At 47.1% G+C, this 23,015-nt stretch overlaps 1 protein-coding gene across 10 annotated transcripts in view; it reads right to left on the reverse strand.

Moving 5' to 3' along the window:
• Positions 1-23,015, reverse strand: part of PUM1 (pumilio RNA binding family member 1) — a 71,230-nt gene that overhangs the window by 43,435 nt on the left and 4,780 nt on the right. For 6 of the 10 annotated variants that reach the window (XM_084497403.1, XM_084497400.1, XM_084497399.1 and 3 more), the window contains exons 3-4: positions 10,331-10,399; positions 937-1,045 (exon numbers count right to left, since the gene is read on the reverse strand). In XM_084497403.1, the coding sequence (XP_084353529.1) occupies positions 937-1,045; positions 10,331-10,399 (178 nt within the window). The remainder of the gene's footprint in view (positions 1-936; positions 1,046-10,330; positions 10,400-23,015) is intronic. The other 4 variants (XM_084497402.1, XM_084497401.1, XM_084497397.1 and 1 more) reach the window with 1 other exon arrangement.

The raw sequence follows: 23,015 nt of genomic DNA on the forward strand, positions 1-23,015 counted from the left end.
AAATCTCCCCAGCACTCGGCGAGCCTGCAAGGTTCAGCCGAGAAGGTTTTGAGAAGCTACAACCCTTTTTCACAGCCATTTTGAAATTTAAACAATAAAAAATGCTCTTATCACATAGTTTACTAGAATAGTCTTTCTATCCCAATGCCTTTGCTCCAATAAGGATATTTTTGGCAGGCAAAATAAAAAAAACAATAACTAAAAAGAAAACAACAGTAAAGTTGCTCTCCTCTGGAGCTGTAGTTCTGCACAGTTGTTTGGAAACTGCCCAGGATACTCAGCAGTGTCTAAGGAGCGTATTCAGTACACATGGAAAGCACAAAAAATAAAGAGTAAAAGGTTAGCATTTCAAATTCAGCACATGCATGTGATTTTTTTTTTATTTTTTTTTTGCCATTTAACTAAAACAAACCTGAATGCTTTCCCCTTTAGTTCAAAATATGGGATGGTCTCTCATCCAAGAACAAAATTCTTGGCAGATAAACTTCAACAAAGCTAATTCAAAACATCATTGTATTTATTTATTTTAAAATTTATGTTGTTGGGCTTTGGTTGGTTAAGTATTTAAAAATTGTTTTTATCCCCCCACTAATCTTGTTCTCTAACATCTTTGTTCAAACTTCAATCCATCCTAGGGCAGGAAACGCATGAGAAAGTTTAAATTCAAATTTGAGTTGCAATCTAAAATTTTTAAGCAGATAAACATAAGGGTACATACGTTCATGTTAGACAATTTATTTTATAGCTACGGATATCTTTTTAACTCTATCACAAAGCAATGTGGGTTTTTAAAGTTTTCTATCACATAACACAAGATTTTATTTTATATTTTTTTTCTTAAAAACTGCGTCGTCCAGACTGGCCAGCAATTTTGAGTAGATGAATTGCACATTTCTATGTTCAACCCCAACTACATTAAGTAAATAATTGAGCTACCTGATGTTCCCCAAGCACTGTCTCTCCACTGATCTCCCAGAAATATCCCTTTTGGTCCATCTTTGCTGGAATCATCAGATTCCCAAAACTTTTTACCCGGCAACAGCTGCTGCAATTAAAAAAAAAACAAAGCATGATTAAAATAAGTATAAAATGCAAACATAAACCATAAGCGTCTCCCTTCTAAACATGAGTCAATCATTAAACACAAACTGATACATGCTTTATAATCAAAATATTTATACACTCCTAGGGCGAAAGCCATACAACTGAGACAGTAATTCAATCTCAGCAATCCTCTTACATTCTTAAATGCTTTATGAACAACACACACGTAAGCGCACACATACAATTTGCATTCTCCAGCCTCTTAACACGAGAGCTACTTGCGAGAAAAAATATTAGCAGAAAAGCTGTTCTGAGCAGAATATTGTTGTGGCTTCCACCTGAGCTGCACAGATACCTCTCCTCTCAAACTACCCCGCATTTCCAGCAGGAACAAAACCCGAGGTTGTGATGCCAGCAGGGACAGAATACATCAAGAGGTGCCAAGAGCTCTCACTTCTTGCTTATTTAATGACTGCTGAGGACTCTCAACGCTCTGAAGGTTATTTGTAAACGCTAATAAGAGTGAACAGTTCTGGGCCACCACACCTGCCACGCATGCATTGCTCCTACGGGAGGAGAGGAGAGAGGTTATGCACTTACTGAGAACGAGACAAAGACATCCTTGGCTTGGATGAATCCAAGGAAGCTCGCACTGAAGTCCAGAAGATGGCTAAAAGAACAACGTGCCCTATTTAGGGGATGTGCTTTGAAAATCCCAGCCTCACAGAAGGAACACCTGCCGTGTGGCATCCACATATGGCAGAAGGAATTTCAAGCCCTCCTTAAGTGCCTTAGATGTCAAGTGTACAATCTTCAAATTAAATCTTCAGGCTGAATGAGATGTGTGCAATTCAGACGGCAAACAACAGCGCATTCGTAGCAAATTAACAAGATAAATGAGCCTCGCCTGCTGAAGTTGGAATAAAACTAAAGGAACTGGAAGATTAACAAGTACTCACATCTGTACAAAATTACCATAGCACAAACAACAATCATTAGATTAGTCAACATCTTCTATATATTATAAGTGCTGATAACTCCATACTCCATCAGCAGGCGTGCAAATTTAAGGCTACAGCAAACAGAGTGCTGGATGAGGACAAAGAGCGTGAACAAGTTCCCAGCTCACAGCGTTCACAGCACGCTGCCTTAACACCGACAATCAGGGAGGTCGTGCTCACTATTTACTTTTTACTTAAGGAAGATCTGTTTAGTCAGAAACATCTTGTGAAGCAGGTCTGTGTGTGTGAGATACAATCTGAGGTACACAGGTTCGGATAACTGGAATGATTACACCTCAACCGGGTATTAGGATGGGAACACCACCCATCTCAGCCAGCACGTGAGAAGCAGAATTCCTTCCAAATTCTCAGAAAGCCCCACCGCAGAACAGATAAGAGGGAGGCTCCATCCGGTTATCGAACAGACACTCCAAGTTGCTGCTGCCTGTTACCTAAGAGTAATGCTGCTTTTGCGCCGAGAACAAAATCAATCCACAACAAACAAGCACAGGGAAAAAATAGATAAGCAAGCGAGATACGTTGGGAAAGAGCTCGTGCAGCCACGAGATGGAGGACAGCCAGGCCATCTGAGCAGAACCTGGGGCAGAAGCTTTCGGCCATGCCCCAAACCACTGGCTCCACGCAGTGCTGGGGTGGCTGAAGCTCGCTCCCAGCTCCTCGTGCCGGCCGCACACCGCAGCCCAGGCACAACTCGTGCACGGACACCTGCGTGTGGGCTCTGCACGCTGACGGGAACGTAAACCGAAGCAATCCGCACCCACGCGGGGCAGATCAACATTTCCAACCGTAGCATCCAGGAGGTCACATTTTCAGAGGCCACGTGCCAGCAGCACTCCTCCCAGCGGGCGCAGCAGGAGCGCCAGCACAGCGCCAGCACAGCGCCGCACCTCCGCCCCCAGCCTCCCCGCTGCCCACCCGCCGGAGGAGCCCAGACGCTCCTGGCAGGGCTGGGAACACCACTCACGTCTGCACACGCGGTCCCTAGCAAAAGGAGACATCGTTTGCTGCCACAGTGCTGCAAAAAACTAGTTACAGATGAATACAGCTCAACAACACCGTGGTTTCTCTTAAAACATGCGCCTGTATGAGCTGTTTCCCCGCCGTAAAGCTCCTCTTCCAGCTCACACTGTTGTCACAGCCTCCCATCTACTAATTCAGGAGCAAAATACTTTGGAGCACAAATTTGAAGTAAAGGATGAGATAAGCTCATTCACCTTTTCTATGTCTGAGCACAACGCAGCACACTCCAAAGTCCTTGAAGCGATGTGACGCTCCAAGCACAGCCGCACACGTGCCCTGTTACCCGTCTGTCCCTATGGCAGGGACAAACGCTTCAATACACGGATTTATTAGTGCCAGGAACACACGGGACTCGGACCCACCTTGCTTCCCAGCAGGTATTACAAACACTATGTGAGAGGTCTCTCTTTAGCACGCTGAAGGAGACAATGGCCCTTTCCCAAGTTTTGAACTAAACACTGGCTTTCTGTACCAAAAAGTTTCAATACACAAACACCAAACTTTTGCTATTCCCAGCTCTTCGACACAGGGCACACCATCCACACCCACGAACTCCCATCCTGCACACAGTCTGTCCAAGCGAGGCCATTTAATGGCCTGTTTGCCCTACAAGGTGTCCCAGGCTATTTTCAAGCTCTTTATTTGGCAGTGAGTCATTTCCACCCAAACTTCTCAAGGAGGAGGAAAAAAATACCAAGAAGGCATTGTAGTCTAAGCACTAAGCTTCCTCTGGGTTTTATCGTCTTCTTTTTACTGCAAGAACAAGCCTCAGCTTGTTATTTTAACTCTCAAACCACTAAGTAGGAAGCACAGTGTTTTCCCTGGCTGCTCCTCCTCTGCAGGAACACAAGATACCAGCAAGCCACTTCTTTTTAGGCATCCTCTGGTGATTTTAGGATCTGTTATTGCATTGGCAACACAGCAGAAGCCTGCCTATAAGGCTCTCAAGCCCAAGGAGAAGCTGCACTGTGCCCCTGCAGTTCTAACACAGCGGCAAGGACGAGAGCTGCCCAGCAGCAAACGCCTCTCAGAGCCCCTGGACCTGCTGCTGCTCCATCGGCACCAGGGGCACCGCCGGGGAGGTGAGGCGGTCGGGTTGGAGGAGGTGAGGCAGTCGGGTCGGGCCTTTCCAGCACTGATCTGCATAAACACACAGCACGCGTTACAAGCTCATCGCGGGGATTTTTGTTTCTTAAAGCCTCTGCCGTTCCTGGATGTCACAGGACTTTTCCACTGATGCCACAGGCTTTTCCACTCCTGCTGACGCCGCCCCACCGTAGGTCCTCTCCTTCCTCACTCTCAGGAAGTTGAGAAGAAAGCAACATGGAGCAATTAAACTAAACCTCAGCTGCAGCTACAACTTCTCAAGCCCTTTAACAATACCTCGCAGTGTAAAAGGACGAGAGCTGTTTGGCAGACAAGCCTGAAATAAAAAGATGAGGAGTGTGGACTTGCAGAAAGGAGGCAGGAAGAGCTGAGCAGAACAGAGTATTTTTATCCACGAGCATCATCTCGTTTAGAGGAAAATTAAGCTCCTACCATAAGCTCTTGAGTTTCCAAAATGTAAATAAATTTCCCTCGTATGCTCCAGAAAGCAATAGCAAATTTTAAGTTTACAAAAATTATTTCTATTTTAAGAGAAAAAGGGAGTTTAAATTTAAGCTAAAAAAAAAAAAAATCAAGCAGGAGGGGAAATTGGCATCTGTAAAGCAGCCCGAGGATTGCCGGGGAGCCCAGGAACTGCCTGGCCCGTTGAGCCGAAGCACTGTGGAATCTCAACATTTCTACAGCAATCCTAAAATCTGAAGCAAACATGATTAGGGGTTCAGATTACTAGGAGTAGCTCCTTCTCCCAAGGAAGCCTGTTGCAGGTAACTACGTTCAGTCTCCGTCCTTGGTGCTTTTCAGCTCGCTGCCTTCCCAGAAAATATCAGCAGCAGCAACAAAATGAGATTTTTCCTCTTGCAGAACTCCAAAGCACTTTCTCACAAAATGCTCTCAAATTTCAATTATAAAATCATACAGTGAACACGTGGAAAGGGATATCCACAGATACAACCCCCATGCTCACATGCACACCTGCTACACAGCTGCACGAACTAGGTGCACTCACAACTGGAAGGGAAGGGAAGAGAACAACCCCTCCCATGAAGACGTGTGAATGAACCACAGCAACAAGCTCTGCCACGAAGTGCCACATACAGAGCACGCTTTTATTTGCATTCTGGTGGCTTCTATAATAACCACTGCTATTTTCTTGAAAATCCAAACTGATTCCCTACCACAGAAGGTAGCAAGATCCTTTCCTCTAGCTAGAGGATGAGCTGAGACTGAATCCTTCATTTCAACTGCCTTTTACTCCGTTAAGTGGTTACGTGCACGTATTTTGACACTTCACAATGCCATCCTGAAGAACTGTACCTGACCACCTTACAGTTCTGTGCTGAATCACAAACAAGGGGCAGAAAAAACATTCTGATACTCGCTGTGCCACTGCACAACGAGCAAACCACAACTCTGCCCCCCTGTAATTTCCTCTTTTCCCCTAGAAGATGAGCATAAAATTTCAGACTGAAAGCTCTGTAACATTAGCAGAAAGAAACAGAATATTAAGGTTTAATTTACATCTGTATTCTGGATGTATTTACTGATATCGGGGGGGAAAAATAAAGCAAGAGACAATTTAAACAGATGGCAAGGGGGTCCTTGCTCTGTCAAGTAGTGCTCCATCCAAAACTAGAGGTTTAGCAGGCAGTAATTATCTTGTACTGAATTACACAACAGGCTGCCAAGATGATGAATTTTTCCTCAGGGAAAGTTGTTAGTTGCAATGGAGAAAAAGAAAACTTGTTTAAGTAAAAATAATCCAGTTTTTCAGGTTGAAAATTAAAAAGAGAAAATGCAGAGGATACAAAACCAGTTTATTTGTTCCCTGGTGATTTTCTTCCTATTTATTTATTAAAATTGACCCTATCTAGTACAAAAATAATCCTTCTAAGCCCTCTTACAGAAGACTTACAGATTTAGGCCAATATTCAATTTAGCAGAGGGGGAGGAGGCGAGGGGGGGGCGACTTACACATCAACAAAAGCAATTCTACCATCAACAAGTACTGAGCCTGGGCGTACAGACCCCACTGAGATGGGATTATCAATTAGACAAATTAAGTGAACTGATCCCCTTCAGACGAGGGAACGCTACGATCACAGAAGCCACCTGTGCCCCACGGCAGCAGCTGGGGAACTCGGCTTACCCACACCAACAGGTACAAGGGGGCAGAGCTCACGGTCACACTCGGGCAGCAGTGCACTGCTCCCAAAACCAGCCACGACGGCCAGGCGCGGCGTGCAAGGAGAGCTGGCGTCCCACTGGCAGCAGCACCGGGGTGAATGCTCAGTGCCACCCCCCAGCTCTTGGTCCCCGGCCCCAAGCAGGGGCAGCCCCTGCCAGCTCCCACCTCGCAGGGCTCTGGCAGAAGAGCCTGCACGTAGCAGGAGGCAGGATGTCACGTCTGGGAACACTGGGGAAGGTTAAACAAAAAAAATCCACCCTGCCACAACGTGCTGTTAACTGCATGCCACCAAACCCACGGCCATGAGCAGCAGCTGCCAGTCTGCACCAGTTTGGGCCCCCCATCCCTGCTGGGCTCCTGCTCAGCCCCTGCACCTGGGCCACCAGGTGCTTACAGACTGCTTCAGTCCTCCTGTTCCTCAAGCTGCTAGCACTAGGTAGCTAAAACACTGCACAGAAACATTATTCACACCTCCCAGTAGTCCCCAGCCCAGCTCCAGCGATGACTGGATGAGAAGGGAGCGATCACTGCTGGTGAAAGCAGCGCCACGTGGGCTTTGTTTGCTTTTGTACCAGATAAAAGCAGCCTGGGCCCAACGTTACAACCACGGTGATTCAGAAAAAGCGCTGCTCACTGGAGGCAGGGTCTTATTGAGGCCCGAACCAGCTGCATCAAGGGGCGCACAGACATGGAGAACACAAACTGCTTCAGCCTCTGCCATTAAGATACCTGCTGCAAGGCACCACAGGGCTATTACCCCAGATATTCTTACTTGGAAATCTTTGGTTCAATTCTTGGCAGGTTTGAAGCTAAGGGCCCACCAGCTACCCCATGTCTTCCCGTTCCCATTCCCCTCCCACCCTCCTGGATTACGTTACAGCTCGCTTCTCCCCGAGCTGCTCAGTGCTGCAGGCTCACGGCCCAGCATAACCGCCTAGCAAACCAAGAATGCTTCCGCAGCTCAAAACTCGTGTAATGCACGATGACAAATGCCACCTCAGTCTCTCTGCACTGTCCACTACACCAAAAAGACACCGCACGAATATTCAGTATCGCTAAGCTCCAGATAAGAGGGATTTATGTGAAGAAAAGCAGACATCCAGCTCCTTGTCTTGAAGGCCTGAAAAGAAAAACACACTCGCATAGCTTGTGTTAAGCTTCAGATAAGCATCGCTGCTGCATGATCAAAGACCTCTGAAGACAGCACAAGAGGCAAGGACACACATTCTGGTCCGTGTGCTAAAGCAGCAAAGCCAGGCAGCCCCTACGTGCTCTCTCTGAAATGCCCTTCTCCATCGTTTTGCTTCTGGCTTCACCAACTGCCAGACACCGTCTCTTTTACTACTCTCCAGTGCAACATCTGCTGAGAAGCAGAGTTGGATACAGATCCAGTGAAGACTTCAGGATGCTTCCATTACTAGCAATCTGGACCAAGTGCTAAAAGCATAAGGAGGGAAATCAGATGTCCCCTTTGGAAGATGACTTTTAACATTACTGACCACGTCTGCTACACATGAACCACACCGTTTCCATTTCAGAGCAAGGCAAAGGGGTTTTCCACAGATCTTTTCAGCTTCACTTCCAAAAGCACCGCGCTGCCACTTGCACACACAGCGAGGGGGCACAAGGCCAGCTGCAACGGGAGAGCGGGATTCTGGAGATCGAGAGAGATGCACTGCAGATCAAAGCTGTGGTGTGTTTTTTTAAAACTACTCTTAATTTTCCCAGATTAGGATATCTGTTCATCACAAATCAAAAGTTATCTGGATTTTGACAGCAGCACAGATCAGACATTAAATGTTTGACAGCGCCCTTTTAAAAAGCTCTGATGTGTTCAGAGGCAGAAACTCCTTAAACCACTAAAATTATGATATTGCTTACTGAGAAGCAAGGCAACAGGAAGATAAAAGATACACTAAATGCCTTGTTTTCCCAGATGTATAAATAAACACTCTTTTCCTCATCATTCTCCTCCAGGGTTTTCAATATCAACTCAAAGTACAAGATTATCAACACTTCCTGCAGGTAAGAATCAGAAGCACAGATCTCGGCTTACAGTTCCTTAAATCGGCCAGCTGGATGTGTGCTGAAATACCTCAGGAAATACAGAGAAAATTCAATGGATAAAGAAAGGAAACTGCGGTGACTAACAGAGAAAAACCTAAGAGGAATAAGAAATGGTGTCTTAGCTCAGACAAAGAAAATGTGAAATGTCACCTCTCCTGGAAAAAACAGACACGCCAGAATGGGGAAAAGCCCAGTGACAAAAGGATGCCATCTCCAGAACTTCCAGTATCACAGTAACAAGAACGGAGAAGGAAAAAAAAGAATGAGTCATCATTTAAAAAGATCCAGTGAAGAAAACCTCGGATCCAACACCCCACCCCCAAAACCCGAAATTCACTTCTCTCCAGAAATCACTCAGGGCTGGTAGAAGCCAGCAAGCTTCGGAATGCCTTTAGGCGTTTAAAGTGGCACGATCTAATGCTGTATTAAGCACAAAATAAGTGCTATACTTACTCTTAGCAGGCTTTCGAAGAGCCTGTACACTCTATATCTGAAAACGAACGTCTTGCCCCAGTGAGGTGTTAAAAAAAAAAAAAAAAAAAAAAAGAAAAGGAGGATTCACAGAACATTCACACCCCTGTCATTCCCCGGCATGTTTCATATGGAGGCACATCAGCTGTTTTTCAGCAGCTTTAGATGGATTTTTTAACGTCGTGATTTCTCCTTTCTAAATCATCTTCATCTACTCTTAGTCAAGAGTCTCCGTGTAGGCTAATGTAACCTAGAGAACCAGAGATTTTCCTACCAAACAGCACCACACTGAACAATTCAGTATTACAATCTTGCTGAGAAGAATGGAAGAAGAGCAGAGAAGCCAGGCATCCAGCACCAGGAACTCACAGAGGTCCTTCACCTGACAGAGGCACACTACCCAAAGATGTTGGCTTTGTGTTTCCTCCACACCAATCATTTCTGGATTCTACAGACTGCTTTTTAACCTGGTTCATAAACTGGGCTGCAGAAATAGGATGCACTCAAGATGCAGAAAAACTACTCTGAATTTGCCAGACAGGAGCACAGGAAGGAAGCCTCTCCAGCAAAACAGACCTGTAGCAAGCTAGAGGCAGACCTGCTGCACATCAACCCTTTCCTACAAGACATGATTTTCTCATCTCTGTTCTTCCACAAACCTCTGAAGGGACTGGCTACAAAGGAAAGGAAAGAAGTCAAGGAAAAGAAGCGTTTACATCCCACTTCTAGGGACCTAGAACAGCTAACTGAAGTAACTTGCTATTCTTCCAAGTCACCGTAAATAGGCAAGTTCTTTCTTCAAAGAAAAACCAAAGGTCACGTTCCCCAAATCTGCTGCTGCTCACTGCACTTGCGAGATTCAGGTAATTCTTCCTGTTTTGCTCTGAAGCTGGAACTGGAGGACCCACTATCTGACAGCTCCTGCTCAGTCCTTTGACCTGTCCGAAGCACTTATCACTTCTGCAACCCTCGATTATGTTGCCCAGCTACTTCAAACACTAAACACAGCCTACGCTTTATGGCAAGAGCCAGAAGGTGGCCAGGAGCAGAAACCGGGCAGCAGACAATGACAGACAGCTAAACCCCACAACATTACGGGGTCTGAGATCACCGGATCCCAAAATAAACATGCTACCAGTATTGTAACACTTGTCACAAGACAGATTTCTAACTGTTCTTTTACAACCACCATTTTGCTGGTCGGTGATACAACAGGTGGAGGGCTTAGCTGTTCCTCCTACTAAGACGCATTCTAGCCTGACAGGTTTTTATTTTGTTACAGCACACACACACAACCTTCACAGCCACAATGGAGAACTTTCAAGTTCAGAATCATACCAGCAGCTTCAAAAAAACTCTTATTTTCCCCCTCCCCCCCAAAACACAAGATTTTTTCTGTATGTCTTTCGCTTACCTCTCCCATAGCCCGTCCTTCCAGAGCAAGCGCTTGGAAATCATGATTCAGTTCATCCATAGAACGCACCTATTTAGAGATGGGTAAGAAAAATACATCAGGAAATGCTCTTTTTTTCTTCCAATGACAATTATCGTTTACAGCCATTTCTGCTACAGACTGAGCTACGTTCTACATCGCAGCACACAACAAAGCTGCTGAGCTCCGAAAGACGACTTACCTTTAGAAGTTCCAACTTACAGTGTTATTTATACATGCACAAAAAGGGCAAAATGAGCAATTATTTTAAGACACGAGGTCTAACACAACTGCCTCTGCTCAGTTTATAATGAAGATTAATATTTCACATCGAGTTGCATAATTTTGGTTGAGGGAGTCAATGCGTAAGCAAGTCAGGATCATTTCCTTTCAGGCAAGATCAAATACAGACTCACAAACCAGGCAGGTTTATATTCCACTTACAGCAACACAAAAGAGGACAGAAAGCAAGTTAAGTGAAACAGAACTGTGTGAAGTGGGAGGCTGAGGATGAAGAGAACAAATAGTGTCTCGAGATCAGCTGCTGTTCATTACTACACCCATACCAACGCCTCGAAGCACGAGCCCCGAGGCACAAACTGTACCCCAGGGGTACAGGAGGCCTTGGGAAGGCTCCTGATGGGGCAGGACTGTTCGCTCCTTCCCAAGGGGTGTGCACGGCAGCCACGTGGTGCCACGACCATACCAGGGGACCCAAGGTGTGCGAGGAAAAGGGCAATGGCAGAGGGGTCCATCCAGGTCCCCGCAGGGCACCGAGGGGCACGGGGAAGGTGCTGGTTGGTGCCCTGTGCGCATGGGAGGACCCACGGCCGTGCATTTACCTGAGCAGTTACCTGAAGTGCTGCTGCTGCAGATCATGATTAGATGAAAACAGGTTCAATGAGAACAGCAAAAAGTAGCAGAGAGTGTTAGCTACATAAATCATGGTGCTGAAAACACGAGAAAACTTTTCTGATTTGCATCCCCAAATCTCACCGGGCAAGCCCGTACGCATGGAGCCACTGAGCACATGTGCAGGAGAAAAAAACAATAAGCAAGAGCCCTAACTAGGGACTTGAGGACGAAGCACCGAGGTTCAGCTACGTGCTAGGATTGAGGTGGAATAATCCTTGCCCTCGCCAGCCACCACGCCGTCTCGGAGCAGGTTATTACAGCAGCCACAAGCCCTTCGGATGGCACCCCAGCAGCACGACGCGCCTCCTACTCCGTGTTTACATAACCCTGCAACCCAACAGATCTGATACAGGTTTCTGCTGGCGTAGTGGTAAGAGTTTATAAGACTTGTGTTTATGAGTAACCCACGCGCTGCTGCTCACTGCGGTCCTCTACGGGAGCTCTCTGGGACGCTGCAGACTGACAGTGCTGAGCCACGGCACCGCCACAGACCTGCAGAAGATTTGGGCACAGCTGCCCCCAAGCCAAGCCAGGTCAGTTATGGCACCTGCTGGGCAGTTTGGGGCACAAAGGGAAAAAAAAATGGTTTAGCTGATCCGTGCCCCACCTCACTAATGGGCTGGTGCCATACGGTTACACCGTGTTCACTGAGCTTAAGCCTGACCTTGGCTCCTGATCCTCGTGCTACTATTTCCAGCAGAACCAAGTCAAGACGTCGCTGTGAGCATGCTTTTGGTTCTACTTTAAGATAAGGTTCACTAGACATCATCTGAGAATATCAGATGGAAGGAAAGCAAAGTCCCCTCCCGTGTGAATTCTGTTACTATTCGGTGACAGCACCGCTTTGCAAGAGTTTAATCTCTCTCTCGGTTCAAAGGTGCTTCCAGTTTTGCCTCAGCCTCGCCTTGTTCTGCGGTGAAGCGCACTGCGAGCACGCTCGGAGAAAGCAGGACTTCGCTTTCCAGAAACTACAGCACCAGACAAGAAAGACTCGGTTCTGCTGCCAGCCCCACCGCTCATCTGCCAGCTAATGCGCCTCGGCTGCCTCGTGCAGGAAATTCTGCGAAGCGTTTCCAGCTGAACTCGCGGAAAACGCAGCAACCCCCAGACACGCTAAGCCACAACAGCCCATCAGTAGCACATTATTATTTGGATGAGACGTGAGGAATCAAGAGGCTAAACAAAGATTTGGTGGGTGATGTGCATTACTCTCACTGCTAAAGCCATGTCCCAGCAAACCACAGATGCAGCCACGGTGGCACCGATCCAGGACTCGCAGGGCTGTAGACAGTGACAACGCAGAAAGAGGCTGCTTTGTGTCCCCCCTGCTTCACCAAAACAAATGCACTCCCAGAGGTGGATATTATGCTATGGGAACCTTGAAAGAAAGCTACAAGAAAGATATTATCACTACAAGTCTTCAGATTTCTGCAAGGAATTTAAGAGACTTTTTTATTTTGGTCACGTCCCAGCCCCAGTGACTCCAGGCTGCCGACATGAATTCCCCTCCCCAGCTTCAGCTGCACGCACATCCCCGGTGATCCCCGCTCAGGTTATGAAGGTAATCTTGGAACAAGAACTCTCCTTCTTGCCTCAGCCCCTTTCCTCCCTGCTTTTTTACAGCATTTTGGTGTGTTACAAGGTTGCTTGTACTCTACCAAACGTAATTCATTTAAGAAAACGCTAGAATCGCTGTTTTGTTTGTGTTAGATGCAAGAACATTTTCAGAGGTGTCTTGTTTGAGCATTTGTCCTGAGTAGGAAACCATGTTATCACCGAGTCAAACCAATTACAGCAGCACAAGGACGTGATTTACATCCGAGCGGGAAGCCACGTTCCCACGCTGGCTGGATTGGTAGCAGAGAAGCTAAAGCTGGTGCAACTGTTACCACCACCATCACCTCTAAAATGGTGAACACCTCCAATGCAAGCTCAAGATCTTCCACGGAGAAACATCAGCTGCTACATCGTCATGGTTTTTGAAGGGCTACAGACCAGTAAGCATAGGTAGCTCTCCTCACAGTGCTGACCATTTGTCCATTTCCAAGTGGAGAAGCGCGTTTGTCTCCAACAGAACACTGCCAGGAGAGCTGCAGTGGGTTTAGCAGCACCGAGGGATACAGGGGCTGAGATGAGACGAGTGGCAGAAGGCAAAAAGCAGAACCACGAAAGCCCAGTGCCTGCTTCACACCTGGTTGGTCTGACTGCACACCTAACTGAGCACTGTTATTTTTACTGCTGAAGGTCTGAAGGAAGCCTTCTGTCAAACACCTCACAGCCTGCAGATCCCAGCTTTCCCCACAAAGTGATACATGGGGAAAATGGGCTGCCACCACGTCCTTCCCAAAGCTGCTCCAGTCACTATTAAAAAAGGTTTCAGCTTCTCTGTCTGCTGTCAGGTATACCAGGTAACAGGAGAAATCATCCATTTCAGATATTTATGTCACACTCCTATGATCAATCCTGCCAATTATGGATAAAACTATTTCCTAAATCAGGTTCCTGTCTTGACTTCCATGTACGGGCTGCTCTAACAGCCCATTACCACCAATATCGAGGCCCCCTCTCAGTCACATCAGTCCTTTCTCTCTCCTGATCATCTCATTCATTTGTTTGCAATATAGTCTTATTATTCCACTTGCAAAGACCTCTTTCCCGCTTTTACAATATCAAACAGCAACACCTCTTCACCCTGTTTTCTTACACGACGTGCACAAATAGCAGAGTTCCTTTATTTCCCTGTCAAAGAACAAACACCTTCGGGACCAGCAGAGCTCAAGACCAAAGCCACGAGTGCTTACACCTTCGTATGCCAAGAGGCAGGCCGCACTCTGCTAACTGAAACACACAGATGGCCTCGCACCTCACCAGGATCTATTCCTGCTAACTCTCCCTGGCCTAGAACGAGCACAGACCTGCAAGACAGAGCCACGATGGTGCAAGCACTGGAAAGGAGGAGCTGCACTGAGGCAGAGCTCATTCACAGGTTAGCACTGCTGTGTACGAGATTTGATTACCATAAAGTCTGGTTCTCTGGTTCTCTCACTGATCTCGAGTTTTGAAAGAAGTCCAGCAGGCCGTGCCAAGATAAACCAGCTGCCCAAGGAAGCAGTGCCCTGCTATCTGTGTGTGACATGCTAACCTGGTTCCTTGCAGGAAGAGGTGACCCCGAGAAACGTCGGGAATCGCACAAGGAGAGGTCAGGCCTCTGCCACAGCCACCGTGTAAGGGATCCTACACATCCAGCCTCTGCTCCCAGCCCCACGGCAGCCTCTTCGCGGCACCGTGCCTCTGTGGAGTGAAACAACGTGCCCGTCCTTACCAGCCCCACAGAACAGACACCTCCTGACCCCCCTCTGAGGAGTGCTTCCACTCTCTGGTTGCACAGAAAGCCAGCAAGCTCGCTTCTGAAGCCAGCTCAGCACCACTCAGGCCGTCTGTCAGAAGCACAGCTCCTGAATGAGCGCTACAACGCGATGTCACTGCGCGGGAGCGCTCCTCACCTTCACGCTGCGCTGCCTGCACGCTCAGGAATTATGTAAATCTCAAACTTAATGAGGATCTCATTCAAGGAGAGCGATTTCCATGCACACCAATATACCAAAGTGTGTCACTGGAGCACGCTCCAGCTCATAGCTGCTTCCTCGCATGCCCCAGACCGTGTGCCCTGCTGAGGAGCTACAGCAAACCCCAGGGCTGCTTCACCCCAGCCTCTCCAAAGCCTCTTAACCCATTTTCACCTTTGCTCTGAAAAAAAAAAAAAATGAAGCAGGATTCAGCTGCATGGCTCAGCACACGGTCACTCCAGGTCACACCTCCAGTTCTTGTTTTCAGTCCCCTGAATCAAAGCCCCTTGGTCTCAGCCACGTGAGGCCATGGAGGAACCCCGGCCCTTCCAAGTTTCCACAGTGCTGACGCCCACCGTCTGCTCTGGAGAGGACGAGACAAAGCAGAACACTTTCTACTCTTTGCCACTGCAGATTTCAGCAACGCAAACCGATTTATCTCTAGGTCAATGGCCACTTTCAAAACTCAGCCTCCTACGCAGCAGCAGAGCCTCCCGGCAGCCCCACGCCGGGCTCTGCATCCCCTCGAGCAGCTCGTCCTGCCAGGGAGCCAGCTCACACAGGGCAATCACTTCTTTTTTTCCCCCCTCTCAATTAGATCCGAGGGCCTCATCACTGCAAAACTGAATGACAACAACTCTAAAGCAACCGTTTCCTCACTCCTAAACTACCCAGACACCAGTCCCCGCCCGTACCTGGAGCACTTCACTGCATGGACGCAGCAGAAACGGGGGCGGCAGTGAACCAGCAGCTGCGCTCTGCCATTTGGTGCCAGACCCGGCATGCACAAACCCAGGCAAAGCTCTCTTCCCTGTCCCCAGGGCCCCCAAAGGACGCTGTCACAGACCCAGCTGTGGCACAGCTCTGGCACAAAGCAGTGCTGGGGAGCTGTGACCCCAGGAGCAGCGGGCAGGGTCCACGGGTTCCCTGCAGAAGCATCGCCCCCAGCAAGCTGGGTGCAAACCCACCCGAAAGCCAAGCACCTAGCGGGCACGCTGTGCTGCCAGCTTAAACCTGCTGTTAAATTTAACCCAGCAAACAACAAGGCCCACAGGGCTAAATGGCACTTGTCAAAAGGAATTCTGCAGTCAGCTAAATTAACAGGAACCGGGGCCCTGAACTGTCCTCGCGATTACTAAACAGGGACTTGAAGGACCTACCAAATTAACAGGAGGGCACCAGTGTATTTACCTTCCCCATCTCCAGCGCCAGGAGAAATGGCACTGCAGCTTCTAGAAATGCATTCCAGAAATGTGTTTTTCCCCCAGCAGTGATAGCTACCAGCAAAGTAGCTGAATTGTAATTTTAAGTAAATATTAATGTCAATAATCCAAGGTAACACTGTACCTTACATTAAACAAACACGGGCACTACAGACTCCTCAGGTGACCTTTACATACGAATGCAAAGGTAACGCTGCACCACGCTCCGGGATCTGCAGGTAGCTCCGGGGATCGCACGCTGGCCTTATAGACTGAGGAATCCTCATTTCTACAGAGCTCATATTCACTGAGACTGACATGCTGCAAAACTAACAAAAGCTAAATTTCATCCTTAATCACAATGGAGAGTCACAGGATTTCTTCTTCCTCTCCTCATGCAAGGAACATTTCCCTGTAAGAGGGACTGGGGTCGAATTAAAAAAAACAACATAGTGGTAAAAAAAGTTCTTTGGTGGAAAAGCAGCTTTCTCTCTGAAAACTACCCAGACAGTTACTGCCAATGATCCATAAATAAATAAAAATCATCTCTAAGAGCACACCATGAAGCTTGAGGGATTGGTTTTTATTTTTGTACGTAGTACGATGTTAAAGAGACCAAACGTCTGCATTATTAGCAGCACCGGTGATTGAGGAAGATTGAAACCATCTATTCCTACGAAGCCAATTACATTACATTGGGTAACCAAAGCAAGCTAGCAGGCTGCTTCTGCAAGCCCCAACTCCAGTTTCCCCATTCCCCCTCCCCCTGAAGCTCTGCGGCCCCATTTCAAAGGCTCCCTTTCTCCTTCCCCAGCACTTTCTTAAACCAGGCTCCTCCACTCCTCCTCGCCTCTGCCCCGGGTCACAGCTCTCCTTCCCCCTCCAACCAGCAGGCAAGCACCCAGGCCTCCATCTGCTAAACCCTCGCGAGGCCGGGCACTGCGAGGGCAGGACTGGGCTGTGCTGGAACACGCCAGTGGCTGCTTCCAGAATATCTTTGATGTGCAGTAAATTACAGGGCTGACTGCTGCCCTCAGCCCTGCCAGCCAAGCGAAGGATCTCCGGGGCATCCCACAGACTCTGCCCTAAACTCTGAGCACTCTGCCCAGAGCCCCTTATCGGGAGCGTCCTGGCAAACAGCACAGGCAGAGGCAGGGGCAGGGCCCTAGGACCACAAATCCATGGGAAATGCTCGGCCTTTGCTGCTGTGCTCTCGGCGAGCCTGCAGGAAGCCCTCCAAAAATTGTATTTTAAGCTCTGCCCAGTGCTGATGCACTGACCTCCTCCCTGTCCCGAGACCACTTGGTTTGCTCTTCTACTCCTGCAGAGTAATACACGAAATCACCTTACTGCTGTACTTGGCAGGAGAGAAAACTGTGATTTCTCTGCTCTTAAAATGAGTAGTGTTTGTGTGTTTGTTTCTGTGAGAAGATCAATAACATTCCAAGCTCTCAGTCTGCACAGGTACCTGACAGGTGCTCACATAACCTCAAAGTGTGATTATTTCTTGGATATTTATTTAACTCATGTGCAAGTATGAAAAGGCAAGTGTCTTGAAAAGTTTCCATTCATTAGGCTCCCACAATTTAAGTCTTGCTCAATTTGTAAGGAGGGGGAAAATACTTTTATTTTCTGCTGAAACATTTCTCAAGAAAGTAAACATTACTCCACGAATGCCAGGATTAGGACAGTAAGGACAAGAAACAGAAATACTCAAACAGCTGCCTGATTAAAACATTCTTAGAATGGAGAGAGGGCAGGGGGAAACAAAAAAGGTAACTTCAAGTGGTTTAACAGCCTAAATACTTTGTAGCACCTGATTTATATACTTACAAGTTGTTAAAGACTTTTAAATTAACTATCACCAAGGGTTTACAAATTTCAGATGGAAACAAATGTCTCTTGCTCAGCTGTGGGAGACTGCCTGCATTTGTCTTGTTTGAACAGCTCTTGTAGCACGTTATTTAAAAAAAAATCTGCTTTGCATGCATGCACACTATATATAGTACCTAGGAAAAAAAAAAAAGTATTTACCAGCTGACAATAAGAAAAGCAGCACACACTCAACAACAGGCTTTCCACTAACAGCTAGATCCAGGGTTAAAATTTGTTGTTCCACCAACTGATTACTGCACTATTTTTAGTCCTCTGCTATAACAATAGTCAGTAAAGAGAGAACGTGAAGTCACAAGTATTAGGCAGGATTAGGTGGTTTAACTACTATTTTTGTAGTAAAGGGCTCATCGTTAGAATTGCTACTACCATTAGCACTCGAAGCAAAAAGCTATTGAAATTACAGATTGGCTGATGCTTTGCGTGGCATGTAGCCAAGATGATTAATGATTCAGGGTACAGAAATAAATGCAAGAAAGGCAGCCGTTCAGCATGGCGCAGCTTAGTTAGCTAATTATGTTTTTCTTCACATTTTATTCACTGAGGGAAGCACTTCATTAACGTGGAATTTAGGTTACCCTCTGATGTCTTGGGCACGTATTGTTGGGGCACAAATCTCCAAAATATTAGATTACAGAAGGGGCGACCTTAATTCTGCCCCGCTGGAGCTGGCAGTACCTGGGGACGTGCGCTCAGGTCGGTGTTTGTGTGCAGGCACTCAGCACCCCACGGAGGGCTGCCCCGTCCGACCCCTGGAGGGCTCCTCCTTTCACTCTCACCTTCTGAGGTTTAAGTTCAGAGGGGGAAGAGGTGTAAACAAGGGACCCAGCGAGGTGTCAGTCCGGTGCCAAGCTCAGTACCGCTGTCAGAAACAGACTCAAGCAGCTCCTTGCCACGCTGACTGCTTGCAGCAGGGCGAGGGACTCATTTGGGGGGTTACAACCAGTCGAGTTTTACCCCACTACAGACTCAGGGGCTAAAGCAGAGCTTCAGTACGAGACAATAACAAAGGCAGATGCTCCCAATAAAAACAACTGCCTTAGAACAAAAGTTGCCCTTAACAAAGGAAGAGGAGTAACACAGTATCTTTGAGCAGATCACTCGAGGAGAGGGAGTGCAGCATCACATGATATCCGCAAACAAAGGCAAGTTTGTTCTTCACAGACCTGCAAGAACATCATTCGGAGAAGACAGCCTTAAAATCCTCTCACCATCCACCTAGACACAAACCTGCACCAGTCCTCAGAAGCATCACCGCGTTCAATGCTCTGGAACAGCTCTGTTAAGGAGATTTCTGATCAGTGGTCAAACTTCACTGTGTACATTTACCACTGCGGCACTCCCGGGGATGGATTATTCGGCTGCCATCTTGTGTGAAGTTTCTGTTCTGTAACAGGCACCCATTTACAAAAACGCTACGGGTATCACAACCTGCTCTGCAGAAGCCCAGATAGGCCACACCAACTCAAACCACAAGAGAGCGGGTAAGTGGAAGCCAAAGCTGGATACAGGGGAGGAAGAAAACAAGTAGAAACTGCACTCCAACAAAGCTCTTTTCAAAGCACGCTTGGGCACCACGTATTAACTGAAATACCTGAAGTCTTACTGAAGCATTAAAATCTGCGAGTTCAATAGTGTGAAAATCTCTTGCTCTTCCTGAGCTAGCGCCGCAGCAAGGAAGCGACCACAAAGCCGACACACCACTGCTGGGCTGCTCACACCAACACAGCTACGGCCAGACAGCTTGCAACTGCCTGGCAGGGACAGCAAGACCCCCAGCTTCAGGGGGAACAAACTCTTAAAGTGACTTCCTGAAAATGTCAGGGTTGTTTCCCACTCCCCTCTCCCCCACAGGGAAAGGATTTCCCAGTGCCCAGCTACAAACACAGAATGCGGCCAGCTACTCATGCCCCTGACCCCAGCAGGGGTTTCCAAAGGGCAGTGTAACGCAGAAAACTCAGTTAAATGCTCTGAATCCCCTCCTCCAAGACACCCCTCTCCTTCACTAGAGAGGAACACCGTGAAATACATCAGCCAAACCAGGCATTTCAGTTCGGGAGGGCACTGGTCTGCATTACCTGGGATCAAAGCAGCACGGTCACCCCGCGTTCATGTAAGAGAGGCCCTCACGAGTTGACTGTGATACCTGGAGCTATCGCATCCAAATTCAACAGCCTTAATGAAACCTAGGTGAGAAAAGGCCCAGGAACAGAGCCATGCACTGTGGCACCCAGAGGAGTCTCTGGGTGCCCTCACCTCTCGCACATCCAGTTAGCCAAATTATTTAGACCACAAGGGTGCCTTCCACAGACAGATGACAAAATCTGGTCACTTAAATGGGATTCACTGTAGAGGAACGCTGTGGCTTCCATAGCTTCCACGACCATTGCAGAGGGTCCTGCCACGACTTCAAGGCATCTCCTGGTAACGGTGCCAGCCAGCAGGCACCCCAATGTTAGGTGCCACCACATCCAGACGTTTGCACAGCACCACAGCTGGCATAGCTGTGCTCTATGAGGGCTGCTGCCAGAATCACCTTCTGTCTCCACTCCAATGCAACTTCTCAGTTCAGAAGCTGCAGCCACGTTGCCAGAGGGCAAATCCGAGCAGAAAACCCGGTTCCAGCCGTGTTGCTCTCACTATTCTTCACCAACTGCATGTGAAAAATTCCCCGCATTCAAGAAGATGATCCCTGCAGAGTTCTATTGTCTCAAATTATTAATTAAACATGCTCTCAAAGAAAGTTAATCCCTCAAATCATTTGCTTCTACTAAGCAACTCCCATATTACTCTAACTGCAATTCAGACAGTCTAAGTATATCCATTTACTGCAATTCAGGAGGGACCACCACCAGAGAAACTCTCTTTGCTCCAGTTCAAGAACATGCACGCACGCAAACAAGCCACAGGAGACCCCATCCAAGAAAACCCACCCAATTTCCCTAAAAGCCTGCTCGGTGTTGATAACTTCTCCCAGCTGAGCGTCTCGACTGCCTGTTCAGTTCCCTCAGGAGAATGTGTGGCTGGCTGGATTTTTAACAAGACAGGCGACTTCCATAAGCAAGTCAAATCCAAGCTGGGCCCTTAGTGGTCAGGAACCACCCTGCACCTCTCCACTCACCCCTGCAAAGGGAAGTTCAGGTCCCCAACCATTTTCTGCAGGACAAACAGCATAAAAACACCCTAGTGCAGCTAGCCGAGCAGTCTGCCCACACAGCCTGAAGTCGTGAGGCACTGCAGATGAGTTACAGCCTTGGTTTGAATCTCAGAATCACCGGCAGACACTGACACTCAGCCTTATCTGGCTGCTTCTGGGGGGAAAACGTACGTCCTGCAGCCAGGACCCAGCTGGCAGAAGGGTCCTCCATGTAAGAGTCTGACAATTTAAATGCCTGTAGCTGCAGAAAGCTGGAAGTTTGTTCAGGAGTTCAGGCATTCAAGTCTAGGAGAAGTCAAATTTCAACATCACCTCTTTGTTCCTGCTGAGGCTGAAGGACTTACAGCGCAAGCTATTTAGACAGAGGCCGTGTCTCTATCAACTAAATATGCAAAGTGACAGAAGTATCTTCAATTCCTAAATTTTCTATTACCATATAACATTTTTCCTTTTAAGGAGAAGGCAAAAATACAAAGGGAAGGTAACTTTTTGGATAAAATATAAAAGAAATGGAACTTTCCTCCTGTTTACAACAAGAGGACATTACCTACTTTCTAGGGAGCAGAAAAAACACTTTCTTCAGTCATCACTGTTAAAGACATTCACAGCTCAATTCTCAGAGCTGCTAGTCAAAGGACAAACAGATGAGAGAAACAGCCAGCACAATAAAAAATGGAAAGCAAAGATAGTGTAAATAACTTCTGACTCATAGCACTCAAGCATTTAATAACACATGATGAAATACTATCATTTTGTAAAACCACTGGAGTATTATCACCAACAGACAGGGACAGATGCTTGTCTCCATACATAAAGAAGAAAACTGGGATTCAACAATTAAAAAAAAAAATCCCTCTACCTTTAATTACGAGGTCCTAAGCTCTAGGCAAACATTAACCTATATTACCCTATAATTAGTTTTTCTGACTTTCCATTATCTTTTAGCTACTGATTTTCTTAACCAGTCTTCGAGGCAACGAGAAGGGCTACAGTTGCAGTGTATTTGCAAGTTTTAAATCAAGTGTCCAGTAATACAAATGTATCCTGATCTCCAAGAAATCAGGACCCAGCAGACCTCCAGAAGGATGCCCCACCTCTCTGCACGTCCCACCACTTCCTTCCACTTCTTCTGTTCTTGCAGGACAAATTCAATTCTACCCTGATTAAGCCCAGATTGAATTAAACCAGTTTGTATGCATAAGACTAGCTCCCGCTCCAAGGAACTTATAATTTAAGAAACACATGCAGAGGTGGCCAAAAAGTCAAAAGGAATGGCAGTATCAGGATTACATGTATCCTGCGTTCTGCTTCCCATGAGTAAAACCCTGAAGCAACAAGAACTGCAGAAAAAAAGGCACCCGAGAAAGGCTGAAGCAAGACATTTGTACTTTAAAAGACCAATCACTGGTGTATACAGCATAAGACACCAGCACAAAGGGTTACTGCCCCATCTCAGAGCTAACTTTGAAGAAATTAAACACAAAGATTGGTTTACGGATGGACACTGAATGCAAAACACCAGGACTGAAGAGCAAATACATTACAGCTGACGGACAAACCCCCAGGAAATAGGACAGACGGTTTCAACTTAACTACATTAGGGTGAGTATTGCTTAAGCATCAGGTCACAGAACATGTGGAAACAAAAAAAAAAAAAAAAAAAAAAAGAAAGCACCACGCACAGCATCTGGGGCTTAATCTTGCAGGTATATTCCACCCAGACAATCTTCTCAGAACTGTTCTGCCTTCAAAGATTACGTGCATGGTTTTTTAAAGTTTCTTCAAACTGGTGCATGCTGGTTTTTCCCCAGTAAGTGCCACAAGTGGTTGTATCACTGGGTTCAAGAACCTTCTGAATAAAACCAAGCTGAGGAAAAGCAGCACATCAGCCACTGTGAGGACAGGTAGCATCCTTTCAGGGAGAGTTTTTAAGT

This window comes from Aythya ferina (assembly GCF_964211825.1).
Source record: "Aythya ferina genome assembly, chromosome: 24".
Classification (NCBI taxonomy): domain Eukaryota; kingdom Metazoa; phylum Chordata; class Aves; order Anseriformes; family Anatidae; genus Aythya; species Aythya ferina.